Here is a 26,838-nt window from a genome sequence, read left to right on the forward strand (position 1 = left end):
AAATATTTTTTTTCTGCATCAGTTGATAGAATCGTATGGTTTATCTTCTTTAGCCTGTTAATATGCTAGATTATATTCATGGATTTTTGAATACTATACTAGCCTTGCATCCCTGGAATAAATCACATTTGGTAATAGAATAGTATATAATTCTTTTTATATACTGCTGAATTCTATTTGCTAATATTTTATTAGAGATGTTTGTCTCTATACTCATAGGGGATACTGGCCTGTATTTTCTTCTTTTTTTGTATTATTTTTCTCTGGTTTTGATATTAGATAATACTAGCTTCAAAAAGTGAATTGGGATGTGTTTCCTCCTATTTTCTATTTAAAAAAATAGGTAGAATTGTGTTAATATTTCTTTAAACATTTGGTATAATTCTCCAGTGAAATCATCTGGGCCTCTAAATGTCTTTTCTGGAAGTTTTAAAATTACAAATTGAATTTCCTTCCAAGTTATAGGGCTCTTGAAATGATCGATTTCATCTTGGATGAGTTGTGGTAGTGTGTCAACATTTGAAGAATTGGTTTATTTCATCCCAGTTGTCAAATTTATGTGTGTACAGTTGTTCACAGTAGCCTTTACTACCCTTTTGATGTGTGCAGGCTCTATAGTGGATATTTTCTATTTCATTTCTGATATTGGTAATTTGTGTCTTCACCTGTTTTTTCTTTGTCAGTCTTGCTAGGGGTTTGTCAATTTTATTACTCTTTCAAAGTAGCTACTTTCTCGTTTCATTGATTTTCTCTATTGTTTTTATTTTCAACTTTTTTGGTAGAGACAGGGTCTCACTATATTGCCTAGGCTAGTCTCGAACTCCTGGCCTTAAGCAAACCTCCTGCCTCAGCCTTCCAAAGTGCTGGCATTCTAGATGTGAGCAACTGCTCCTAACCCTAATTTCTATTCTTGCTATTTCTTTCCTTTTCATCCTTTTGGGATTACTTTGCTCTTCTTTTTCTAGGTTCTTGAGGTTGAAGCTTAGGTTACTAGGACTTTTCTCCTTTTCTAATGTAGTCATTTCTCACAACAACATACATTTTTGTCTCATCACTGTTTTAGCTGTGTCCCACAAATTTTAATATGCTGTATTTCCATTTTAATTCAGTTTTATTATTAATTATTACTAATTTTTTTTTTTTTTTTTTTTTTTGAGCTGCTTTCACTCTGTTACCCAGGCTGGAGTTCAGTGGCATGATCATAGCTTACCGCAGCCGTGGTCTCCTGGGCTCAAGTGATCCTTCCATCTTAGCCTGCCCAAGAAGCTGAGATTACAGGCCCATACTTTCATGCCTGGCTAATTTTTCTTTTTCTTTTTTTTTTTTTTTGAGACAGGATCTCACTTGGTCACCCAAGCTGGAGTGCAGTGGCACGATCTCGGCTCACTGCAGCCTTGACTTCCCAGGCTTGAGGGATCCTCCTGCCTCAGCCCCCAAGTAGCTAGGACCTGTTACAGGTGTGTGCCACCATGCCCATCTAATTTTTGCATTTTTAGTAGAGATGGGGTTTCATCACATTGCCCAGGCTGGTCTTGAACTCCTGGACTCCACTGATCTGCCCCCTTTGGCTTCTCAAAGTGTTGGGATTACATGCATGAGCCACAGTGACTGGCCAATTTTTAAATTTTTTATAGAGACAGGGTCTCACTGTGTTGCCCTGGCTGGTCTAGAACTCCTGGGCTCAAACGATCCTCCCACCTCAGACCCCCAAAGTGCTAGGATTACAATTGTAAGCCATAGTTTTATTATTTACATGTAGTATTATTTGAATTTCTTTGTAATTTCCATTTTTTGACTCATGAGTTGTTTAGAAGTATGTGGTTTACTTTCCAAGTATTTAAAGATCTAACTTTTGTTATTCTGTTGTTGATTTCTAGTTTGATTCCATTGTGGTCACTGAACATGCTCTGTATGGTTTCAATGATATTAACATGTTGATATCAATTCTGTTTTGGGTGGAGTGTTCTACAAATGCCTATTAGGTAATTTTCTTTGCACTGAAATATACTTTATCTGATTAAAGCTATTACTGGTTTCCTTTGCTTATAAATGTTTGCATAATATATCTTTTCCCATCCTTTTGCTTTCAACCTACTTATATTGTTATATTTAAACTAAGAGTTTTGAGGACAGCATATAATTGAGTCATGTTTTCTAATCTACCCTGCCAATTTCTTTTAATTGTATATTTAGATCATTTACATTCAATATAATCATGGACGATCATTTAATTATTTGTTTTCTGTTTGTTCTCTGTCATGTCTCTGAGTTCTTTTTCTGGCCTTCCAATCAATGTGTTTCTAAACATAGAATTCCATCTTGATCTATCCATGGTGATTTTGAGTATCTGTTTTGAATAGCATTTGAAACGGCTGTTCTAGGTACTACATTACATATATACATGACTTATTACCATCTACATGTGGTTGCATCTCACAGTTCAAGTAAAGTGTAGAAACCTTACTTGCCATTATATCCTTGTGCCCTCCCCCATATATAAAATCGTTGCCCTAAATATTTCCTCTGTGTACATTTAGAACCATAAGATATGGTGCTATAATTTTTGCTTTAACTGTTAAACATAATTTAGAAATCTCAAGAGAAGAAGAAAGTTGTATTTGTCCACATTTTAACTTATTCACTGTTCTTTCTTTTTGATGTTCCCAGATTCCTTCTTTTATCATTTCCTCTCTGTTGAGAGAACTTCCTGCAGTTATTCTTTTAGGATAGATCTAACGGTGACAAGTTCTTTTGGTTTTTCAACATTTGAGAATGCTAAATTTCCCCTTCTTTCCTGAAAGATACTTTTGCTAGATATAGAATTTTGGATTGAGAGTTATTTTTGTTTTGCATTTTGTGATTTTCCTTTGGGTCTCCATGGATTCTGATGAAAAACTAGCTGTCCTTCAAACAGACTTTCTTCCATGAATAATGCATCGCTTTGCTCTTCTGGCTGCTTTCAAGAGATTTTCTTTGTTTTAGTGTTCAAAAGCTTGGTTATGATGTGTTTTAGTGTATATTTCTTTGGGTTTATTCTGTTTTAAGTTCATTCAGCTTCTTGAATCTGTAAATTCATATCTTTTGCAAAATTTGGGGGTTTTTAACCACTATTTGTTTGAATACTTTTTCAGACCTACTCTCTATTTCTAGGACTGGTGTTATCACAAATGTTAGATCTTTTTTTTTTTTTTTTTGAGACAGTCTTGCTCTGTTGCCCAGGCTGGAGTGCAGTGGCATGATCTCAGCTCACTGCAAGCTCCGCCTCCCAGGTTCACGCCACTCTCCTGCCTCAGCCTCCCAAGTAGCTGGGATTACAGGCACCCGCCACCATGCCCGGTTAATATTTTTTTGTATTTTTAGTAGAGACGGGGTTTCATCATGTTAGCCAGGATGGTCTCGATCTCCTGATCTTGTGATCCACCTGCCTCAACCTCCCAAAGTGCTGGGATTACAGGCGTGAAAATGTTGGATCTTTCGTTGTAGTCCAACAGGTCCCTGAGGTTCTGTTTCTTTTTTTCCCCTTTTTAGTCTATTTTCTCTCTGTTGGGTAATTCCTATTGATCTAATCTCACATTCACTGATTCTTTCCTCTGTCCCCTCATTTTATTGTTGGGTCTAGCCATTGAGATTTTAAATTTGTTCTAAAATTTCCATTCAGTTTTTGTTTTTCAATCTTCTCTTTCCTAAGATTTTCTATCTTCTCATGAGTTTCAAACATGTTTATTAATTGATCATTAAATAATTTTTATAATGGCTGCTTTAAAGTCATTGTCAGATAATTCCAGTATCTCTGTCATTTTGGTGTTGCCATTGATTTTTTATTTTTTCCAGTCAAGTTGAGATTTTATTAGACAAGTGATTTTCAACTACAACATGGACAGTTTGAGTAGTATGTTATGAGATTCTGGATCTTATTTAAACGTTATGTTTTAGATGTTTTTTTCATTATGGCCAGGTAGGGTAGACTCTAAGTTACCCATCTGACTTCTGTTGATAAGGAAGGAGACCACCCCTTATATTGTCTTAGGCCCAATTTCTGCCTCCAAAGAAAGAAAAAGTAAAAATGAAAAGGCAGAAATGAAATCCACAAGCAGACAGCCTGGCGCCACACCCTGGGCCTGGTAGTTAAAGATCGACCCCTAACCTAATTGGTTATGTTATCTATAGATTACAGATATTGTATAGAAAAGCACTGTCCTGTTTTGTTCCGATCTAATTACTGGTGCATGCAGCCCCCAGTCACGTACCCACCCCCTGCTTGCTCAATCGATCACGACCCTCTCACGCACACCCCCTTAGAGTTGTGAGCCCTTAAAAGGGATGGGAATTGCTCACTCGGGGAGCTCAGCTTGTGAGACAGGAGTCTTGCAGATGCCCCTGGCCGAATAAACCCCTTCCTTCTTTAACTCAGTGTCTGAGGAGTTTTGTCTGTGGCTTGTCCTGCCACATTTCTTGGTTCCCTGACTGGGAAGCGAGGTGAATGACGGATGGTGGAGGCAGCTCCTTAGGTGGCTTAAGCCTGCCCTGTGGAACATCCCTGCAGGGGACTCCAACCAGCCCAAGCAACACGGATCCTGAGAGCGCTCCCGGGTAGGCATTTGCCCTGGTGGGACGCCTCGCCAGAACAGTGTGTGGCAGGCCCCTGTGGAGGATCAACACAGTGGCTGCACACCGGGAAGGAATGGGCACTTGGAGTCTGGACATCTAAAACTTGGTAAGGCTAGTCTTTGAAACTTGCCCACTCTGTTTGAGTGGAAGCGTGGCCTGATCACCCATGGTGTGCCTTTATCGGCACTTTGGTTTTGGTTTTGACTTGGTTTGAATTGCTTGACAGGACCGGTCTTGGGAACTTGCCCACTCCATTTGAGTGGAAGCACAGCCTGATCACCCACGGTGTGCCTGTACTGGCACTTTGGTTTTTGTTTTTGACTTGACTTGGATTGCTTGATACTTTGGTTTTTTTTTGAACTGGCTTAGATTTCTGGATATTCTGATTTTGGTTTGGTGCAAACGGCAAAAGTGTGTGTATGCCCTTTATACCTGTTCTTTGTTTTGTGGTGTGTGTGTGGTGTCAGCGTGGTGTTTTGTCTCGAAGAAGCAGAGGTCAGGCACAAATAAGCCCACCCTACTAGGAGCTATGTTGAAAAAATTTCAAAAAAGAATTTAAAGGAGACTATGGAGTACTGTGACACTAGGAAAACTTAAAACTTTGTGTAAGATAGACTGGCCAGCATTAGAGGTAGCTTGGCCCTTAGAAGGAATCCTGGACAGGTCCCTTGTTTCAAAGGTATGGCACAAGGTAACCTGTAAGTCAGGGAACCCAGACCAGTTCCGTATATAGACACTTGGTTACAGCTGGTTTTAGATCCCCGTCCCCAACACACAGTGGTTGAGATAATAGCAGCATAAGTGGCTGGCAGAGGCAAGGAAAGACAAGCAGAGAGAGAGAAAGGAAAGAGACAGAGAGGAAAAGAGGCAAAGAGAGAGAGGAAGAGACAGACAAAGAGGGAGTCAAGGAGAGAGAGAAAGAGAGAGGCAGAGAGAGAGAAGAGACAGAGGTAAAAGGAAAGTTAAAGAGTGAGACAAAGTCAAAGAGAGAAAGAAAGAGATATACGAGTAGTTAAGAAAAAAAAAGTGTACCCTATTCCTTTAAAAGCCAAGGTAAATTTAAAACCTATAATTGATAATTGAAGGTATTCTCTGTAACCCTATAACACCCCAATACCACTTTGTTGTCAGTGTAAACAAGGGCGTATCCGAAAGCACTGAGGCCTTCCAATCAAACATTCTTAACCCAGTAACCCACAGATGGCCCAAATGCATTCAATCCGTAGTGGCAACTGCTTTGCGAACAACAACAACAACAACAAAGTAAAAAAAAAAAAAAAAATTTTAGAGGAAACCTCATTGTGAGCACACCTCATCAGTTCAGAAGTATCCTAAGGAAAAAAAAGCCGGGGGGGCAGAATTTAAATAAAAAGAGTATTATATGGTAAATTCTTGTCCTGAAATAAATTAACTGGTTGTTTAAAGAAAGAAATATTTGTTGTAAGTCAGAAAGTTGAGGCATGTCGAAGAACTGTCTGCAAAAGTCATGAAACAGAAAAATGTTACAAAAAAGAATTTATGCAAAAAATATTGTATAATTTAAAAGTAACTAGGCCTCCTGAATGTAAAACTACTGAAAAAAAAAAAAAGTTTATGTGCAAGTTGTATAAGAAAGGTAAAATATACCTTTGGTGAAAGGATTATAAGGAGGCATAAGAATGTATATTTTTACTTACATTAAAAAGTTTTAAAAAATATTGTTTTGAAGGTTTAAGCAAGTTTTAAAATGTTAATTGTAAAGAAAATTCTGTGTGTAAACATATTAGCTAAAGTTAAAGAAGTATCATCCAGTTTTTCTGTGAACTGGACATTAAAGTAAAAGCATAACAGGTGTTTCTTAAAGCACCAATCTGCTCGTTAACAAAAATTATAAAAGTTTAAAAAGAGTCTATAAAATCTTACCTTATGGTCAAACATTAAAAATTAGATAAATATGTCTACAAGGTTTTATTAAAATTAGGTTTAACATTAATAACACACTAATATAAAGATAAAATTTAGTTTATCTGGTATAAAAATCATACGAGAAGCATTGTTAAATATAAAATAGTATTTGGCTTTCTTTAGTTTAAAAACTAATAAAAAGAGGTGCTAAAGGAAAATTCTCAGTAAAAAGGCACTAAGGACTACAAAGTCCACTGCCAAGGTCCCCATATTTAAAACAAAAGGTCAGTTTCTTAAAAATTATATACTTGGTTTATCTTCCACTTTCCTTTCTCAAAAACTAAAAGTCTTTTAGTACATGCACCATCCTGAGAATTTCTGGTAAACCAGCACCAGCCTGAAGATCATGTTCTCATCAAAGGGTGGAAGGAAGAAAAACTTAAGCCAGCCTGGGAAGGACCCTACCTTGTGCTGCTAACCACCAAGACTGCTGTTCGTACAGAAAAAAAAAAAAAAAAAAAAAAGAATGGACTCATCACACCCAAGTCAAGAAAGTACCACCCTCTCCAGAGTCATGGGCCACAGTCCCGGGGAAAACCCTACCAAACTAAAGCTAAGAAAAATTTAACCCTTTTCATCTATTCTATTACTCTTTTTCCTTTCCTCGTTCTATTGCTGACCATCTAGTTATTAACATAACCAAGTCAATTTTGCCTCAAACTATTGCATTTAATGCTTGCCTTGTTAGTATCCATGAAGACTTGCCAAGTCAAAGACAGCTTTCTACTTCAGAAAAGTACTTCTGTCCCTTCTGACTCTCCTCAGACTGGGCATTAGTAAACTAGGACCATTTAATCCAGGGAGATTTCGATAAAGATCCCAGTGCCAACCAGGAGTCTTGCCCCCCAACGTAGAGCTTACATGCCATAGTTGGTCCAACGTTCTGTGGACCACTAAAAAGCAAGGATGGACTGCCCCAACTGGTTTCTGTAATTTCCTAAAACCATACATTCATTTTACTAGAAGATCATAGAAGTTAAGGGCTTAAAACAAACTTTAGCAATTAAAACAGGATACCAAGATGCAAATGCATGGTTAAAACAGATCAAATATTCCATCTGCATGTTAAACAAAAGCAATTGTTATGCTTGTGCACATGGCAGGTCAGAGGCCCAGACTGTCCCCTTTCCACTAAGGTGGTCCTCCAGTCGACCAGGTGTGGGCGGCATGGTAGCTCTTTTCCAGGATTCTACAGCCTGGAGTAATAAGTTGTGCCAAGCTCTCTCTGCCATATCCCAAAGTCTGGCACCCTGCAGGTCAGCCCCCAAGGGCCATCCAGCTTCTGTCTCCCAACACTAAGTTCACTTCGTGTCTCTCATGACAGGGAGGAAACTTAGTATTCCTTGGAGACCTGAAAGGATGCAGTGAGCTTAAGAATTTTCAAGAGCTTATCAATCAGTCAGCCCTTCTTCATCCCTGAGTGGATGTGTGGTGGTATTGTGGTGGACCTTTACTGGGCACTCTGCTGAATAAGTGGCATGGCACTTGTACTTTAGTCCAATTGGCTATCCCTTTCACCCTGGCATTTCGTCAACCAGAAGGAAAAAAAATAAGACATCATAAAGCGAGAGAAGCCCCTTATAAGTCTTTCGACTCTCATGTCTATTTAGATGCAACTGGAGTCCCACGAGGAATACCAGATCAATTTAAAGCTTGAAATCAAATAGCTGCAGGATTTGAGTCAATATTTTAGTAGGTGATAGTTAATAAAAATGTAGATTAGATACACTACATCTGTTACAACCAACAGAAATAAGCTTTTCATGAGTTAAAAGAAAAACTCATGTTGGCCCCAGCCCTGAGGCTACCTGACCTGACAAAACTCTTTACACTCTATGTGTCAGAAAGAGAAAAAATGGCAGTTGGAGTTTTAACCCAGACTGTGGGGTCCTGGCCAAGGCCAGTGGCCTATCTCTCAAAACAACTAGATAGGATTTCCAAAGGCTGGCCCCCAGATCTAATGGCCCTAGCAGCAACAGCCCTGTTAGCACACGAAGCAAATAAACTAACCCTTAGACAAAACCTGAATATAAAGGCCCCCCATGCTGTGGTAACTTTAATGACTATCAAAGGACATCATCAGTTAACAAATGCTAGATTAACCAAGTACCAAAGCTTGCTATGTGAAAATCCCCACATAACCACTGAAGTTTGCAACACCCTAAACCCCACCACCTTGCTCCTGGTATCAGAGAGCCCAGTTAAACATAACTGTGTAGAGGTGTTGGACTCAGTTTATTCTAGTAGGCCCAACGTGCGAAACCATCCTGAAATATCAGTAGACTGTGAGCAGTACATGGACAGGAGCAGCTTCGCCAACCCCTGCAAAGTGACTGTGAAGAAGACGACAAACCCTGCTCCAGTCACACGCGGAAGCTGACTGGTCCATGCACAGCCGAAGCATGAGAAAACTCATCTCAGGACTCATTTTCCTTAAAATTTGGACTTTTATAGTAAGGACTTCAACTGACCTCAGACTGAGGACTGTTCCCAGTGTATATATCAAGTCACTGAGGTAGGACAAAAGTTTGCTATGGTCCTATTATTTTACGGTTATTTTAAGTGTACTGGAACTCTAAAAAGAACTTGTTTGTATAATGTTATTCTACACAAGGTATGTAGCCCACGAAATGACCAACCTGATGTGTGTTATGCCCCATCTGAGCCTCCCATGACCACAGTTTTTTTAAAATAAGATTAAGGACTGAGGACTGGTGGAGGCTCATAAATGATACGAGTAAAGCGTTAGCCAAAACAGAAGAAAAAGAGGTGCCCAAACAAGTCACCTTAAAATTTGATGCCTGTGCTGTCATTAATAGTAATAAGTTAGGAATAAGGTGTAGTTCCCTTAATTAGAAAAGAGGCTATATGGCAGAAAATAAGTACATCTGTCATAAATTAGGACTGTGTGGAAATAAATGTAAATACTGGTCTTGTGTCATTTAGGCCACTTAGGTTAAAAAAAAATGAAAAGGATCCAGTCCACCTTCAGAAAGGAAAAAATGACCCTTCCTGTACTAAAGGACAATGTAACCCCTTAGAGCTAGTAATAACCAATCCCCTTGATCCTTGCTGGAAAAAAGAGGAGTGTGTGACCTTAGGAATTGATGGGGCTGGACTGAATCCTCAAGTAAATATCTTGGTTTGAGAAGAAGTTTATAAACGCTTTCCTAAGCCAGTGTTTCAAACTTTCTATGATGAACTAAATGTGCCAGTACCAGAAATTAGAGGAAAAAAAAGAAATTTGTTTTTGCAATTAGCTGAGCATGGAGCCCAGTCTCTCAATGTCACTTCATGTTATCTATGTGGAGGAACTGTAATAGGAGATCAACGGCCATGGGAAGCCTGATAATGAGTACCTACAGATCCAGTTCCTGATGAATTCCCAGCTCAAAAGAATCACCCTGATAATTTCTAGGTCCCAAAAGCCTCAATTATTGGACAATATTGCATAGCTAGAGAAAGAAAAGAATTCACTCACCCTGTAGGATGACTTAGTTGTCTGAAACAGAGACTGTATAATGGTACCACAAAAACAGTCACTTGGTGGAGTTCAAATTACACAGAGAGAAATCCATTTAGTAAATTCCCAAAGTTGCAAACTGTGTGGACCCACCCGGAGTCCCACCAAGACTGGACAGCCCCCACTAGATTATACTAGATATGCAGGCGTACAGCTTATGCCAAATTACCTGACCAGTAGGCAGGTAGTTGTGTTATTGACACTATTAAACTATCTTTCTTCCTACTGCCCATAAAAACAGGTGAATTCCTAGGCTTCCCTGTCTATGCTTCCCGCGAAAAGAGAAGCATAGCTATAGGAAATTGAAAAAATGATAAATGGCCCTCTGAGAGAATCATACAATATTACAGGCCTGCTACTTAGGCACAAGATGGCTCGTGAGGATACCAGACCCCCATTTACATGATCAACCAAATCATATGGTTACAAGCTGTCTTAAAAATAATCACTAATAAAACTGGCAGAGCCTTGACTATTCTGGCTCGGCAAGAAGCTCAGATGAGAAATGCTATCTATCAAAATAGATTAGCTCTTGACTGCTTGCTAGCAGCTGAAGGAGAGGTCTGTAGGAAATTTAACCTTACTAATTGCTGCCTACACATAGATAATCAAGGGCAAGTAGTTTAAGACAGAGATACGACAAAATTGGCACATGTGCCCATGCAAGTGTGCCATGGATTTGATCCTGGGGTCATGTTTAGAAAACGGTTCCCAGTGCTAGGAGGATTTAAAACTCTTATAATAAGAGTTATAATAGTAATAGGAACCTGCTTACTGCTCCCTTGTTTGCTATCTGTACTTCTTCAAATGATAAAAAGCTTCATCGCTACCTTAGTTCACCAAAATGCTTCAGCACAAGTGTACTATATGAATCACTATCGATCTGTCTTGCAAGAAGACTTAGGTAGTAAAAATGAAAGTGAGAACTCCCACTATTGAGTGAGAGTCTCAAAGGCGGGGAGTAAAGGAGGAAACCATCCCTCATATTGTCTTAGGCCCAATTTCTGCCTCCAAAGAAAGAAAAAGTAAAAACTAAAAGGCAGAACTGAAATCCACAAGCAGACAGCCCAGTCCCACACCCTAGGTCTGGTAGTTAAAGATTGACCCCTGACCTAATCGGTTATGTTATCTATAGATTACAGACATTGGATAGAAAAGCACTGTGAAAATCCCTATCCTGTTTTGTTCCAATCTAATTACCGGTGCATGCAGCTCCCAGTCACGTACCCCCTGCTTGCTCAATCGATCACGACCCTCTCACGCTCACCCCCTTAGAGTTGTGAGCTCTTAAAATGGACAGGAATTGCTCACTCGGGGAGCTCGGCTCTTGAAACAGGAGTCTTGCCGATGTCGCTGGCCGAATAAACCCCTTCCTTCTTTAACTCAGTGTCTGAGGAGTTTTGTCTGAGGCTCGTCCTGCTACATTGACACCCAAGGGATGAAGGGGCTCCTTATAGCTGCTGGGTAGGGAAAGCAATTCTGACTCTGTACTAGGCTTCCACTGTTACCATCTTGGCTGGGACAAGTGGGAGTCCCTTGTTACTTCTCCCACATGACCTTTACTGATAATATGGGGGTAGTGGCGATGGTAGTCCCATTACTGCAGGGCAGTGATGAAAGTCTTTGCTCTCTACTCAGCCTCTTCTGGGACAGTACCCGAGAGCAGAGAAAGAGAGGGGGTGCTTCATTACTGCTGGGGAGAGGGTAAAGTCCACTCAATCTCTGCAAGCATGGCTGGAGATGGCTGGAGTAGAGTAGAGCAGTTACTGTCTAAAAGTTTCTTTTAGAAAGTATTAAAGACCAGAGGCCAGTTGTGGTGACTTGTGCCTATAATCCCAGCATTTTGGAAAGTCAAGGTGGGTGGATCACCTCAGGTTAGGAGTTTGAGACCAGCCTGGCCAATATGGTGAAACCCCCTCTCTACTAAAAATACAAAAATTTGCTGGGAGTTGTGGCGGGCACTTGTAGTTCCAGCTACTTGGGAGGCTGAGGCAGGAGAACTGCTTGAACCCAGGAGGCAGAGGTTGCAGTGAGCCGAGATTGAGCCACTGCACCCCAGCCTGGGTGGCAGAGTGAGACTCTGTCTCAAAAAATATATAATAATAATAAAGAAAGAAAATATTGAAGATCAGAATATACTGCCGCAAAATGACTGTAGGGGACCCAAAATATACCATTCCTAAAGATGCCTCTTGGGCAAAAAGATTATTTTAAACTGAGTATTTTGAGAAACTGGAGACACAGGAGAAGCTCTAAAAATGGAGAAGTTCCCTTTTTAAAGGGAAATTCACATCTATAAAGGACATTTCCACTCGAATCTGTGTTTTCCTCTCTGTACCATGAAGGATGACTCTAAATCACCAGGGACTCTATTATCAATGCAAAGGGCACCAACCTAAATCTGCATAAGAAACTTTTGTCTTGTGTACAGTGCTTTTCTTGGTTACCTCCCATTACTGACTTCTTTTCTTTGTTTTAGTTGAAGTATTTAGTATTTAAGTCTGAACTCAGAAGCCACCTCTTTGAGATTTATTCATTTCTCTGGGCATCTCCCATGTACATATGAAATATAATGTTAATAAATTTATATATTTTTCTTGTTAATCTGTCTTTTGTAACAAAGATCTGCTCCAAGTAAGAACTATACAAGGTAGGGAGAAGACTGTTTTTTCCTGCTCTATGAAACATTGCTCCTTTCCCGGTCTTTGGGCTAGACAGGGTAGGCTTTTGCTGGGGCCTTTAAAAGTCTCTACTCTTTGGTGTTTCTGGGTTGCTGGCTCCACATCTAGGATATATGTGATAAAAAGAAAACCTACGGAACTCACCACTGTGTTTGTTGCTTGGGTCCCAAAGTCCCTACATAGCCTGCTTTCTATTCTCTACTTTGTATAGTCTTCTTAATGTTGTTTTATAGATAATATCCAGGGTTTTTTGTACTTAGCAGGAGAAATAGTGGAAAGTCCATTTACCCTATCTTCCTGGAAGCAGAAATCCCAGGAGGAAAATGGAATCCATAACTGGAGAATGCTTTATAAAATCCATTCTACAAGGCAAAAAGAAAATGACAAAGAGCAACAAGGGGCTAGGAGGGACAAACAAACCTGTAAAGAGAAGTAAAATGATCTTATCAAAGTATATGTGGAGAATTTTACATATATTTGCCAGAATTTCAAATGCTGATTCCATTGGGTCTCAAGTAATTTCCAAAGGTAGACTGGCTCTAACTCTTGATTTAATCAACATTTGAAAATCAATGAGGGGAAGGAACTAAATGGAAGCCACAGAGTGACTCTAGAACAGAACCAAAATGAGAGTTGAGGGTTTCTGACTTCCTGTCAGTATCATTTTCACCAGTAGGCATCTGTTCCATAATATTGTCAGAGGCATTTGAACCAGAGAGACTTCATGTTGAGTGTGGGCTAGGAAAATGAGGCTGAAACTTGCTGGACTGTATTCTCAGAAAGTAAGGCATTCCGAGCCTCTAGATGTTTAAAGTTAAGGGAACAAATTAATAATGTTTACCAAAACAGACTCAGACTTGGGAGTGTCCAGATATCCTGATATCTGGAGAACAAAGGCATTACTAATTTTGCTTCAAAGATAGTAATATCGATTCTTGGGCTGGGTGCGGTGGCTCACGCCTGTAATCCCAGCACTTTGGGAGGCTGAGATGGGTGGATCACGAGGTCAGGAGATTGAGACCAGCCTGGCCAGCATGGTGAAACTCTGTCTCTAAAAAAAATACAAAAATTAGCTGGGCACAGTGGTGCTTGCCTGTAGTCCTAGCTACTCGGGAGGCTGAGGCAGGAGAATCACTTGAACCTGGGAAGCGGAGGTTGCAGTAAGCCGAGATCGTGCCACTGCACTCCAGCCTGGGTGACAGAGTGAGACTCCATCTCAAAATAATAATAATAATAATAATATCGAATCTTGCAAAATATAGTAATTAAGAAAATTAATCCTTTATCACAAACTTGTAGCAGAACACATCTCCCTATATATACAAGCATTGTACCTGGGGTGGGTACATCCCTCCTCTTATTTTCAGGAATATCCTACTCTGTCTACGGAGGAGCTATTCTTTCACCACTTTACTCACTTAATAAACTTGCTTTTGCTTTGCACTGCAGGCTCACCCTGAATTCTTTCTTGCACGAGATCCAAGAACCTTCTCTCAGGGTGTGGATCGGGACTCCTTTTCTGTAACAATATGGTGGACAGATGAAGAGTTGGACCAAATGGTCTTTAAGGGATATTTCCAACTTCAACCTCTGGCAATTTCCATGACTGTCCTTAGCCCTTGCTTCCCCTCTTCCTATCTCATCTTTTTTAACCACTATGCTAAGGCTATATTAAAGAATGGAAATTGGGGGGAAATGGAAGGGGGAAAAATCTATCAATAGGATAAATATACTGAATTTTGTATTTGTGAGGACTGCTTCTTGTTACATATTTAGAAAAATACCTCCCATATGAACTGCAGCTGTACAATTGAACAGGCAGGGCTGTTAACTTGTTTCTAGTTCATTACGCATGTGACCTTATGGCATTCTTAATACAGCTGAGCATGGAAAACTTTATTCAGGAGTCCTGCTGTTATCATTAACTAGGGCAACAGCAGCAGCTATGGTGAAAGGAAATGCAATACAGCAGCAGAATGCCTGGGCTTCAACACTACATACTAGTTGTATAACTCGGGGCAATCATGTAACCTCTTTGTACCTCAGTTGCTTCATTTAAAAGGGGGACAATAGCAATACTAAACCTTATTAGTTCTTTTGAGGATCACAGGTAAAAGCTTAGAAAGTGCCATTAGCTACTGCTGCAACTAATTGTTACATCATTCATTGGAGGTCTGTTATAAATAAAATACCAGATAGAAGCTTTGCATATTTTATCACATCTAACACTAGAATAACATTTGAAGTATGGGGTATTGTTATCCCCACCTTATAGATTAAGAAACTAGGATTACTTTATTATGAAAGTCATTTATAAATATAGTATAAAATAGTATGATCTAAAACGATAAATTACATTTTAAAACAACTTTTGAAGCCAAAAAGTAAAGTCACAAAAACATTTCCTAGCATATTCATAAAATACAATTAGCAAAGCACCCAGTATTAAAATACATTACCATGACAACTATTTATTACTTCTATGATTTAAATTCTCCCAAAACATTTAAAGAAGGAAAATAAAAACAAACTGTTAACTCTACAAGAGTATTAGGCTTTGTGTCCTTCTGCTGTTTTTTGTAAAGTACTCCCACTGAGCTAACAGGCATACCCAGGATTCCTGTAGGGACTCCGTATATACTATGTACTATGTGCAGAAGAAGTGTTTCTCACCATCCTGCAGCTAGAGTGAAGAATCGGAAACGCAAGATAAAATTAAAACTTGATGAGGCTTTTCCGTCTAATTTCTCATGTAAAAATTCCCTCATTCTATTTCTAATTTTATTTATTTCTAGTTTTAAACTTTTGGAAGAGAAAAATAAAAAACTAGTAAATAATTGCTTGCTTGATATTTGTCCACTGTCAGAGAGTATTGTGTAAACACTTTGCGATACAAGAATAAACATATACATTTTAAAATCTGTGCTTACCAAGGCAGAATGGTTCTAATACATTCAATGGCGAAAATTCATTCTCCAGGTTCATTAATTGAAGGCACCTTCTGATTAGCAAGGACTTGATTTTCTCAGGACACGGTTTCAATAATAAGTAGCCAGTAACATAGAGAACATATCGAAACCAGCACAAAAGTGGAGTGGCAATTCTGCCATTGGGTGACTCAGACATTCGTTCAATTGTTGGAAACAGCAGAAAGGCGCGAATTACCTACAATAAAGAAGCATACTTTGATGAGGGGTTTTCTTAAGGGATAGGTCCATTACTTATTGTTTCTTCTGTACAGTAATGACAAATGACTGGGTTTTAGGATGACTAGAGATCTGTTCAGACTGAGAAGAACCACCACTCACCACCCTCTCAGCCCATAACGAGGCAAAATCACAGCTCACTGCAGACTTGACATCCTGAGTGCAAGTGATCCTTCCACCTCGGCCTCCCAAGTAACTGGGACTACAGGTGTGCCCCACCATGCCTGGTTCATTTTTTATATTTTTATAGAGACAGGGTCTCCCTATGTTGCCCAGGCTGGTCTTGAACTCCTGGGATCAAATGATCCTCCTGCCTTGGCCTCCCAAAGTGCTGGGATTACACACGTGACCCACCATGTCCAGGTCCCCTCATTTCTTTTTAATGCTAAAAAATATTCTATCATCTGAATGTACCATAGTGTATTTATTCATTCACCTACTGAAGGAAATACTGGTTGCCTGTAAGTTTTGGCAATTATGAATAAAGCTGCTATAAATGTCCGTGTGCACTAAGTTTTCAAATTCTTTGGGTAGATATCTAAGAGCACAATTGCTGGAACACATGGTAAGAATATATTTAGTTTTGTATGAAATCACTAAATTGTCTTCCAGGTGGTTGGACTATTTGATTCCCACCAGTAATGAATGAGAGGTGCTCCATATCCTGCTGTTTCTATATCCTTTTCAGTATTTATTGTCAGTGTTCTGAATTTTGGCCATTCTAACAGGTATGGCGTTATCTCATTGTCTTTAATTTACATTTCCTTGATGCCATATGATGTGGAGCATCTTCTCATGTTTATTTGTCATCTGTATATCTTCTTTGGTGAGGTGTCTGTTAAGGTTTTTGACCCATTTTTAAATAGGTTTTATATTTTTCTTATTTTGAGTTTTCTGAGTTCCTTGTACATTTTGGATTTGTCTTTTATCAGATGTGTCTTTTCAAATATTTTCTCTCAGTCTATGACTTATCTTTTTATTCTCTTGACCCTGCTTTCTGTAGAAGCTTTTAATTTTAATGAAGTTCAGCTTATCTGTTATTTCTTTCATTGATTGTACCTTTGGTTTGTATCTAAAAAAGTCATCATCATATCCAAGGTCATCTAGGTTTTCTCCTATGTTATCTTCTAGTCATTTTATAGTTGCTTCATATTTAGATCTATAACCCATTTTGAGTTAGTTTTTGTGATAAGTATAAGGTCTATGTCTAGATTCATTTTCTTGCACGTGGATGTTCAGTTGTTCCAGTATCATTTGTTATAAAGACTGTTTTTGCTATACTTACTATGCTGTGCAATATATCCCAAAGGAAAAAACTGTATTCCTCCTAATTGAGGCTTTGTACCCTCTGACCATCCTCTCCTCCTTCTCCCACTGCCCACCACCCCAGACTCTAGTAACCACCATTCCACTCCCTGCTCTGTAAGTTCTATTGTTTCAGATTCCACATATAAGTGAGGACATGTGGTATTTGTCTTCCTGTGTCTGGTTTATTTCACTTAACATAATATTCTCCAGCTCCATCTACATTGTTGCACATGACAAAACTTCTTTTTAAGGCTGAGCAGTATTCCATTGTGTACACACACATTTTCTTTATCCATTCATCTGCTGATGGACACTTAGGTTGATTCTGTTAACTTTGCTATTGTGAAGGGTGTTCCAATGGACATGGAGTACATACATCTCTGATATATTAATTTTATTTTATGGCATGGTCCTGGCTCATTGCAGCATCTCATAAATTTTGATAAGTTCTGTTTTCATTTTCATTTAGTTCAAAATTATTTCTTAATTTATCTTGAAATTTCTTTTCTAATCCATGTTTAATCTCCATGTATTTGGGGACTTTCCAGTTATCTTTCCTTTATTGGTTTCTAAATTCCACTGTGGTCTGAGAGCAGGCATTATATAATTTCTATTCTAAATTTGTTAATGTGTGCTTTACGGACCATAATGTGGTCTATCTTGGTGAATGTTCCATGTGATCTTGAGAAGAATGTGTATTCTGCTCTTGTTGGCTGAAGTAGTCTATAGATGTCAATTATACAAGTTGATTGATGGTGTTGTTGGATTCAACTATGTCTTTACCCATTTACTGCCTGCTGGATCTGTCCATTTCTGATAAAGGGGTGTTAAAATCTCCAACTATGATAGTGGATGCATATATTTATGCTCGTAGTTCTATCAGTTTTTGCCTCACATAGTTTTATGCTTTGCTGCTAGGCACACGCATGTAAAGGACTGTTATGTCTTCTTGGAGGACTGACCTCTTTATCATTATGTAATGACCTTTTTTATCCTGGATAACTTTCTTTGCTTTGAAAGTCTGCCTTGTCTGAAATGTAGCTACTCCTGTTTTCTTTTGATTAGTGTTAGCTTGGTATATTTTTCTCCATCCATTTACTTTTCATCTACATGTATCTTTATATTTAAAGTAGGCTTCTTCTAAACAACATATAGTTGAGTCTTGTTTTTTGATTCACTCTAACAATCTTTTAATTAGTGCTTTTCTTTTTTTCTTTTTTTTTGAGACAGGATCTCACTCTGTCACTGCAGCCTTGACCTCCCAGGCTTGAGGAGATCCTCCCACCTCAGCCTTCTGAGTAGCTGGGACTACAGGCACATACCACCATGCCTGGCTAATTTTTCAAATTTTTTGTAGAGATGGTCTCTCTCCCTATGTTGCGCAGGCTGGTCTTGAACTCCTGGGCCCAAGTGATCTTCCTGCCTCAGCCTCCCAAAGTGCTGGGATTATAGGTGTGAGCCACCACGCCAGGTCTATTTGGTGCATTTAGACCACTGATGTTTAAAGTGATTATTGGTAGTTAAATTAATATCAACTATATTTGTCATTATTTTCTCTGTTGTTCTTATTCCTATTTTCATCTTCCACATATTTTCTGCCTTTTGTGGTTTTAACTGAGCATTTTATGTGATTCAATTTTTTCTCCTTTCTTAGCATGTCAGTTTTACTTAAAAAAAAAAAAAAAAAAAAAAAAAAACTTCCAGTGATTGCCCTAGGGTTTGCAACATCCATTTACAACTAGTCCAAGTTCACTTTTAAACAACATTACACCACTTTACAAGTAGTATATCTTACAAAAACAAAATAATCCTAAGTCTTCCCTCCTGCTCTTTGTGTTGTTGCATTCATTTCACTTATATGTAAGCATACATATAACATATAAACATACATAATCGAAAGCACTGTTGCTATTATTATTTTGAACAAACTTATCAGTTAGATAAATTAAGAATAAGAAAAATAAACATTTTTGTTTTATCTTTGTTTATTTCCTCTTTGATGCTCTTCTTTTCTTTATGGAGATCAGAGTTTCAAGCCCCTATTATTTTCTTTCTGAGTCTCCTGGATCTGAAGTTTGATGTCTGACATTCATTTAAGAAATGTCTCTGTCATTATTGTTTGAAATGTTTCTTTCTCTCTTTCTTTTTCCATCTAGTATTCCCCTTATGCATATGTTTCACCTTTTGTAGTTGTCCTGCAGTCCTTATTCTTTTTTTTTTTTTTTTTCTTTTCTCAGCCTTTTTCTTTGCTTTTCAGTTTTGGAGGTTTATGTTGAGATATTCTTAGGCTCAGAGACTCTTTCTTCAGCCACTTTCAATCTACTGATAAGCCCATCAAAGGCATTCTTTATTTTATAGTGTTTTTACTCTCTAGTATTTCTCTTTGCTTTTTCCTTAGGATTTCCATCTCTCTTCTTACATTGTCTACCTATTCTTGAATGATGCCTTCTTTATCTGTTATAGGCATTAGTATATTAATCATAGCGGATTTAAATTCCTCATCTGATAATTCCAGAATCGCTACCGGTCTGGGTCTGAAGCTTGCTCTATTCTCCTCAGATTGTTTTTCTTTTCTTTTCTTTTTTTTTTTTTTTGAATTTGGTATGCCTAGTAATTTTTTCTTGATAGTTGGACATGATGTACCAGGTAAAAGGAACTTCTGTAAATCAGGTTTTAGTAATGCAGTAGTTAGGTGGGGGAAAGGGGAGGAGAGACATTCTATCATCCTATGATTAAGTCTCAGTCTTTTAGTAAGCATATGCCTCTGGTCTACAAACTTCTAAGTGTTTCCTCAGTATTCTTCTCCCCTCTTTGGCAGGACAGGATGGCTAGAGTTGTCTGGAGTTTAGTACTTCCCTTCTCTGATGCAGAAGGTTAGAGCTGACAAGAGTTAGGTATTTCCCTTCCCTTGGGTCAGGCTCTAATAATACCCCAGCAGGTCAGGATTTAGCTAACTAATTTCTCCTGGGGGCAGACCTTGTTAAGAAGAGCACAGTGCTCTGGCATATTTCAGAATGGTTCATTTCATCCTCCCCCTGCCAGAAGCACATAGGGATTTTTCTGCAATATTTACTTGGAGAATCTAATTTAGCTCATGTAGGTAAGTCTAACAAAATAGTAGGGTTTCCCCATGAGTGGGTCCCCCTGGAGTTTTAAACTTTTAGAGTTGTTCATACTGAACCTCCTATAATTCATCAATTACAGCTCAGGTTTTTCTACCAAGGCACTGCTTCCTGTGGGGGTTTCTATTTGTGACTGCATGTTCTGTAGTAACTTGTGGCTCTCAGTATTTGCCAGTCTGTCTCTCTAGTCTTTTGGGGACAGTGGGTTTCCCTGTGTCTTCCCCTATCCTGGGTCCAATAAGAGTTGATTTATCAGTTTGCTCAGCTTTTTACTTGTTAGGGTTGGAATGGCAACTTCTAAGCTCCCTACATGTGGAACTGGAAACCAGAAGTCCTATTAACATTTTTGTATATGTCTTTTGGTGCATGTATGCATGTATTTCTGTTGGCTACATCACTTCAAAGTAGAAATACTGGGTCATATAGTAGGCATATATTCATCTTTAGTAGATAATTACAAAGAGTTTTCCAAAGTAGTTCTACCAATGCTCTTGCAACAGTGTACAAGGTGTACAAAGATTTCTATTTCTCTACATCCTTGTCAACACTTGTTATATTTTGTTTTTCTAATAGACATCCTTACAGGTGTTAGGTGATATATCATTGTGGTTCTGATTTGCATTTCTCTGATAATTAGTGATATTGAGCACCTTTTCATATACCTGTTGGTCATTTGTATTTTTTTTTTTTTTGAAGAAATGTCTATTCAAGTCCTTTGCCCATTTTTAAATTGCTAAGATAGTAGAATAGATTTTAGGTGTTCTTACCACAAAAAAAGATAAGCATGTAAGGTACTGCATAAGTATTACACTTAGCTTGATTTAGTCATTCCACAATATATGCTTATTTCCAAACACCATATTGTACCAATCTATACACTTTCTATTTGTCAATTAAAAATATATATTAAAAAATAAAATATAATTGAGGCTAACAACTAATCAAGTAAATGACTGAGCATAATATGTATATTAATTAGCCATAAGTGATTTATAATGATTATAACAATTTAAGCAATAAATAATAATTGAATCAGATATGTATAATGGTAGTAAGTCACAAGTCCTATGAGGGAGCAGATAAAATAATAAAAGAGGACTAGAAACTGTGAGGGGTAGTGGGATAGCTTTAAATAGGGTGTTTAGTAAAGGCTTTGATGAAAGGTGACATTTGTGCAAAGGCAGTTAGGGAGTAAGCTAAGAGATGCTCGGAAAAATAAATTTTGTAGGGAGGGAAGAGCATGTGTAGAGGCCATAGAAAGCTAATGTGGTGTGTTTGGGTAAGAGCCAGGTGAACCGTATTGCTGGAGCAGGGTACATGAAGAACAGAGCAGTTCAAGTGTTTATTAAAATGTCCTCGATGATTTAAAGGATATAAATGGCTAATTCAGTTAACACCCAACTAAAATGAGAATGTCCCACACAGATTCCATACTGGTTATGTAACTCATAGTACATAATGAACTTTAGATTGATCAAATCAGCTGGCAGAAACAGGAAACAATCCATTACTTTTATAAATGATCCTTTACTGTGACCCATGTTAAGCAAAACTGCATGTAAGGGAAACTCTAAAAATATATAAGCAACCACAGGGTAATATTTGGTTGATCTATATCAATAACAAATTGAGAATTAAAATGCACTCCGAAATAATGGGAACAGACCAAAACAATAAGGAAGTTCTAATATGTACACTGAATGCATCATTGCCTTGTAAAAACATAAGAAGACCAAAGACCTTATCACAACTAATACTTAGCTGATGAGACTGGTTTTCCTCTCTTGCCTTTGGAGAACAATTATTACCTGCTGGGTGAAACTTTTCCTAGATATTATAATGATAATTTCAATGAAATTTATAGTCAAAATTTGATAGGATAAGTCACAGTAATAAAAATTTTTCATTCTTCATATTGTTAAAAAAAAATAATCACCTAGGTCAAGGAAGTATGCCTAATTTGATAACACAGCTGTGCGGTGAAGGTTTCCAAATCTGTGTACATGACCAAACATTTTCTTAGGTTACTATCTCATTAAAAAAAGAACTCCCATGTTAGCCAATTCATTCTATCCTAAGAAAACATTTTCACATATTTCACATTCTCTTCTGCTATCTACCAGAATCAACTTTTGATAATGAAGCACAACCGTGTTTTCTTGAACAGTACAGGAAGGTAAATATGCACACTGGGACTTTTTACACTGGCTACATTTGCGGGGGTTAGAGGAAAGTATTTTGATGCTTATTTTTCTTGAATTTATTATTATTGTTGTTAATCATTTTTCAGAAAAGAAGCTAAGAAACAATTTGAGGTATGGCCACAAGGTAAGAAGTATGGTGCTCAGGTGTGGATTGTGTGCAATCTGTTTCATTAAATAGGCTTAAAAAAAACAGTAAATCTTAAAAATCCTTAAAAGACTTCATCCGTTTATATAGCTTATTACAGATGCATCCATTTTTTTCTGGGAGAGCAGCAATGATGCCTATGTGTTATTTACTAAGTGAAGCTGCAACAAATAGTACTTCAACATCTTCAAAAGAACATTATCACTGGCACTCTGCCTATTTATTTATTAGTTTAACCCACCTGATGTAGTTATGGCAGGGGGTTTCCCCACTGTACAAGCAGGAAACAAACAAACAAAAAATAGCACACAGTTTCTCTTTTTATATGACTGCAACATTTGTAAGGAATGTCTTAGCCAACATGTAATGTCAACCAGACAGCCTTCAAAGATAAACTTTCTAGCTGTCAAAACATAGGTCTAGAAGTAATCCTAGTTTTGTTTATCTCCTCTTAAGGCCATATGTTCCTCTCCTTAGGATCACACTGGAAACACAAGCCTAGTCAGCTTATTTAATAAGTATGCAGTTTATAAACTGCAAATGCCATTATATTTTAATCAAGAGCTTGCTTTTTGAGATTTTCTACTCTGTCTTAAAAACTTTGTATGTCAGAAATATAAGAATATGCCTCGCAGGGAAGTAGTTGGATTAACAGTAGTAGAGACAGCTTACTATTTTCCATGTGCTACACTTATGCACTTTATATATATTATTTCATTTAATATACATAAAAACCTTATGAAGTTCCCTCATTCCACTGAAGAGATAACTGAGGTTCAGCCAGAAAGTGACAGAGATATGAATTCAAGCAGGATGACTTCTGAATCCATGCCATTAATGTTTATATATACTATACATTTACATACGAAATCAGTTATTTGTAATTGTTATTGTTTGGAGGCAATTTTCTTAGGGTTGAACCAATTACTACTATTATTGTCAGATACGGGCTAATCTTTACAAATGTCTCAAATCATTTAGCTCCAGAAATAATTAAACTCATATCCTAAGAAGTAAAGCACGAGATCTTTCAACTACTGATTACTGAACCAAAATTATGCCATTTTAGTATGTTTCAGTTAAGACGCTACTCAAGAAACTAACCACTTTTGCCATTTTCCATTCATGTGAATTATATTCAGACCTTCTGGGGCAGAGATTTTTCTACACTTTAATTACCTGAATGTGGAAAAAAAAAAAAAAAGCAGCCATTTCATACGTTTGATTTTCATGTCAGGGTTGTTAATTATAAGGAATGTTTCCATATTTGCAGAGGTCTTTACATAACTTATAACTACACAAACATCTGAAACTTAGCTTCAATATCTTCCTATAGCCCATTCTTCTCAGGCTTTTATCATTTTATATTCTCTTCACTTATTTTATTTTGAATGCAAAATGCTGTTCTCCTCAGCTTGAACTCATGAAAACCACTTCGTTTTGGGCTGTTCCGATTCAGAATCACTGAGAACTCATTCAGAAAACAAAGATGCTCACAGGCTCACTGCAAATTATTCTTTACCTGCTGCTCTACAGTACAACTGTCTCTTAGGGAACACCTGTTATTTTGAATTAAACACTGTTCTCCAGGTAGCCTCAGAATTCAGTGAATAGTGAATAGCAAACCTCAAGGTCTATAGTTACAAAATTCTCACATGACTACTATGGCCTTTGGTAGTATCAGGCCTTTCTCATGGTTCCTGGAGGTAAAGCTACACAGAATGTGACAGGATGGCTCTGCTGATCAAGAAACTGCTACTTGGCATAAACTTGGAGCTGGAGTGCTATGTATCGGTCAGGAAGCACACACATACCCAACCAATATGTTTGGCAGTGGCACTGGGACTGTTCTAAGTTAAAAACCCCAATATTTAAAAGTGCAGGTCTAGCATGACTGGGAGGGGGAGCCATTCGTTAGATTTACTGGTTGTTCATTGGTTTGTTCATTTGTTCATTCATGAAGATATACTGAGTACCTACAGTATGCCTGGTGCTGTGCTGAGTGCTGGAGACACAGGGGTGACAAGACAAAGCCCTTGCCTTCAGAGAACATAAATTCTAGTGGGAGAGATACTTAGAGAGGTATGAGGACATGGGAAATGAAGAGTAAAATAGAAACATACAAAATGGGCACTCAAAATTTCTTCTCTATAAGGGTCCAGGAACTCAGCAGCTCAGAAAGAAATTTTCTTGACAAACACTGAGTATCTACATAAGCAAAGTGCTGATGATAGAATACAGGGTTATTCAGTGAAACCGTAAAAAAATTATTCCCTATTTAACTTTACTGAAAGATACTGTGAAACATGTATACTTCAGTTCCATACACTAAAATGCCATTTTTATACCAGTACTAAGATGAGGCAAAGGTATCCGTGACAGGATTTCAGGCCAAGGATGAATAACACAATGCAAAGGGCCATAGCCAGAGGCATGTATAGGGCACACAGCACAGCTCCAGCCACAAGGGATTTCTGCCATAGAAGCTGCCCCAGGACACTCCCAGCTTCTAGGAAGTCAACTGGAAGGCAAAGAGGGCAGCTTTCTTGTTCAATTTTATGTGGTATGAAGCAAATCCATCAGTTAGGGCAGCTAAGACCCCATGAGACAGAGACTAAACCTTGGGAATATAAGCAGTTAACTCACAGACAAAAGGTTAGGCCCAAATGGCTAAAGAAGTGTGTAAGTCCCCATATCAGCTTTGATAACGGAGCAGGTTAGGATCTGTCCTGCTTAGTTTAGGAAAGAAGACATATCTGATATTTATTTCTTCCTCACAGGTCTCTGAAGGGGGTTTCCTCTTCCCATTTACTCCCAGACGGAACAGGTTCATAAGGGTAGCATCCCTCCCGGTAGTACCATGGTATCTCCCAGATAACCGAAATTTAGTTACTGATTTCTACCTCTGCCTTACTAAACTTTTTTGTTTGTTTGTTTTTTGGGACAAAATCTCATTCTGTTGCCCAGACTGGTGTGCCATGGTACAATCTCGGCTCACTGCAACCACTGCCTCCTGGATTCAGGCAATTCTTCCACCTCATTCTCCCTAATAGCTGGGATTGCAGGCACGTCCCACCACACCCAGCTGACTTTTGTACTTTTAGTAGAGATGGGGTTTCACTACATAGGCTAGGCTGGTTTCGAACTCCTGACCTCAGGTGATCCACCCGCCTCAGCCTCCCAAAGTGCTGGGATTACAGGCGTGAGCCACTGCGCCCAGCCTGCCTTACTAAACTTCTGAGATCTCAGCTTCTGCAGAGCTTAGAGAAAGGACAACTGACTCTGGGGAGACTTAACTTCCCTAATGGGACTGAAGAGCATTGCTGATAGCCTTTGTCCATCAAAAGTGCCCCCACGATATCTGAAAATGCTCTGTGATGAAACTGGGGATCATGTACTCTGTGTTAGTCAGTAACCAAGAAATTCACCTAACTCAATGGCTCTAGACAGTTGTTCAGTAAATACAACTAATATTTCCAATTGATAGAATTAACTGATGCTTTTCAAATGCACACAGCAAAAGTTTGCATTAAGTTATTAAGCACATTTGTCACCATTAAATCAAAGACTAATTTTGTCATTCTACCAAAAAGACACATGCACTTATGTTCATTGTTGCACTATTCACAATAACAAAGGCATGGAAACAACCCACATGCCCACCAGTGGTAGACTGGATAAAGAAAATATTGTGCATATACTTCATGGACTACTATGCAGCCATAAAAAAGAATGAAATCATGTCCTTTGCAGCAACATGGATGGAGCTGGAGGCCATTATCCTAAGCAAATTAATGCAGGAACAGAAAACCAAATGCCGCATGTTCTCACTTGTAAAAGGAAGTTAAACATTGAGCACATATGGATATAAATATGGGAACAATAAACACTGTGGACTACTTGAGGATGGGGGAATTGAAAAACTACCTATTGGGTACTATGCTCACTACCTGGGTCACAGGATCTGTACTGCAAACCTCAGCATCATGCAATATTCCCACCGGACAACCCTGCACATGCACCCCTGTATCTAAAATAAAAGTGAAGTTTTTTTTAAAAAAAGCAGTTTGATTTTGAGATAATTCTATAATATTCTC

At 38.3% G+C, this 26,838-nt stretch overlaps 1 protein-coding gene across 4 annotated transcripts in view; it reads right to left on the bottom strand.

The window, feature by feature from the left end:
• LDAH (lipid droplet associated hydrolase) overlaps positions 1-26,838 on the bottom strand; it is a 152,075-nt gene that overhangs the window by 52,325 nt on the left and 72,912 nt on the right. For 2 of the 4 annotated variants that reach the window (XM_003908325.4, XM_009183747.3), the window contains one exon: positions 15,687-15,921. The exons of 1 other annotated variant lie outside the window; for it this stretch is intronic. In XM_003908325.4, the coding sequence (XP_003908374.1) occupies positions 15,687-15,921 (235 nt within the window). Of the gene's footprint in view, positions 1-13,995; positions 14,276-15,686; positions 15,922-26,838 lie in introns of those variants that run through there. One more of the 4 variants, XM_009183748.3, reaches the window with a different exon arrangement.

Source organism: Papio anubis, chromosome 14 (assembly GCF_008728515.1).
Source record: "Papio anubis isolate 15944 chromosome 14, Panubis1.0, whole genome shotgun sequence".
Taxonomy (NCBI): Eukaryota; Metazoa; Chordata; class Mammalia; order Primates; family Cercopithecidae; genus Papio; species Papio anubis.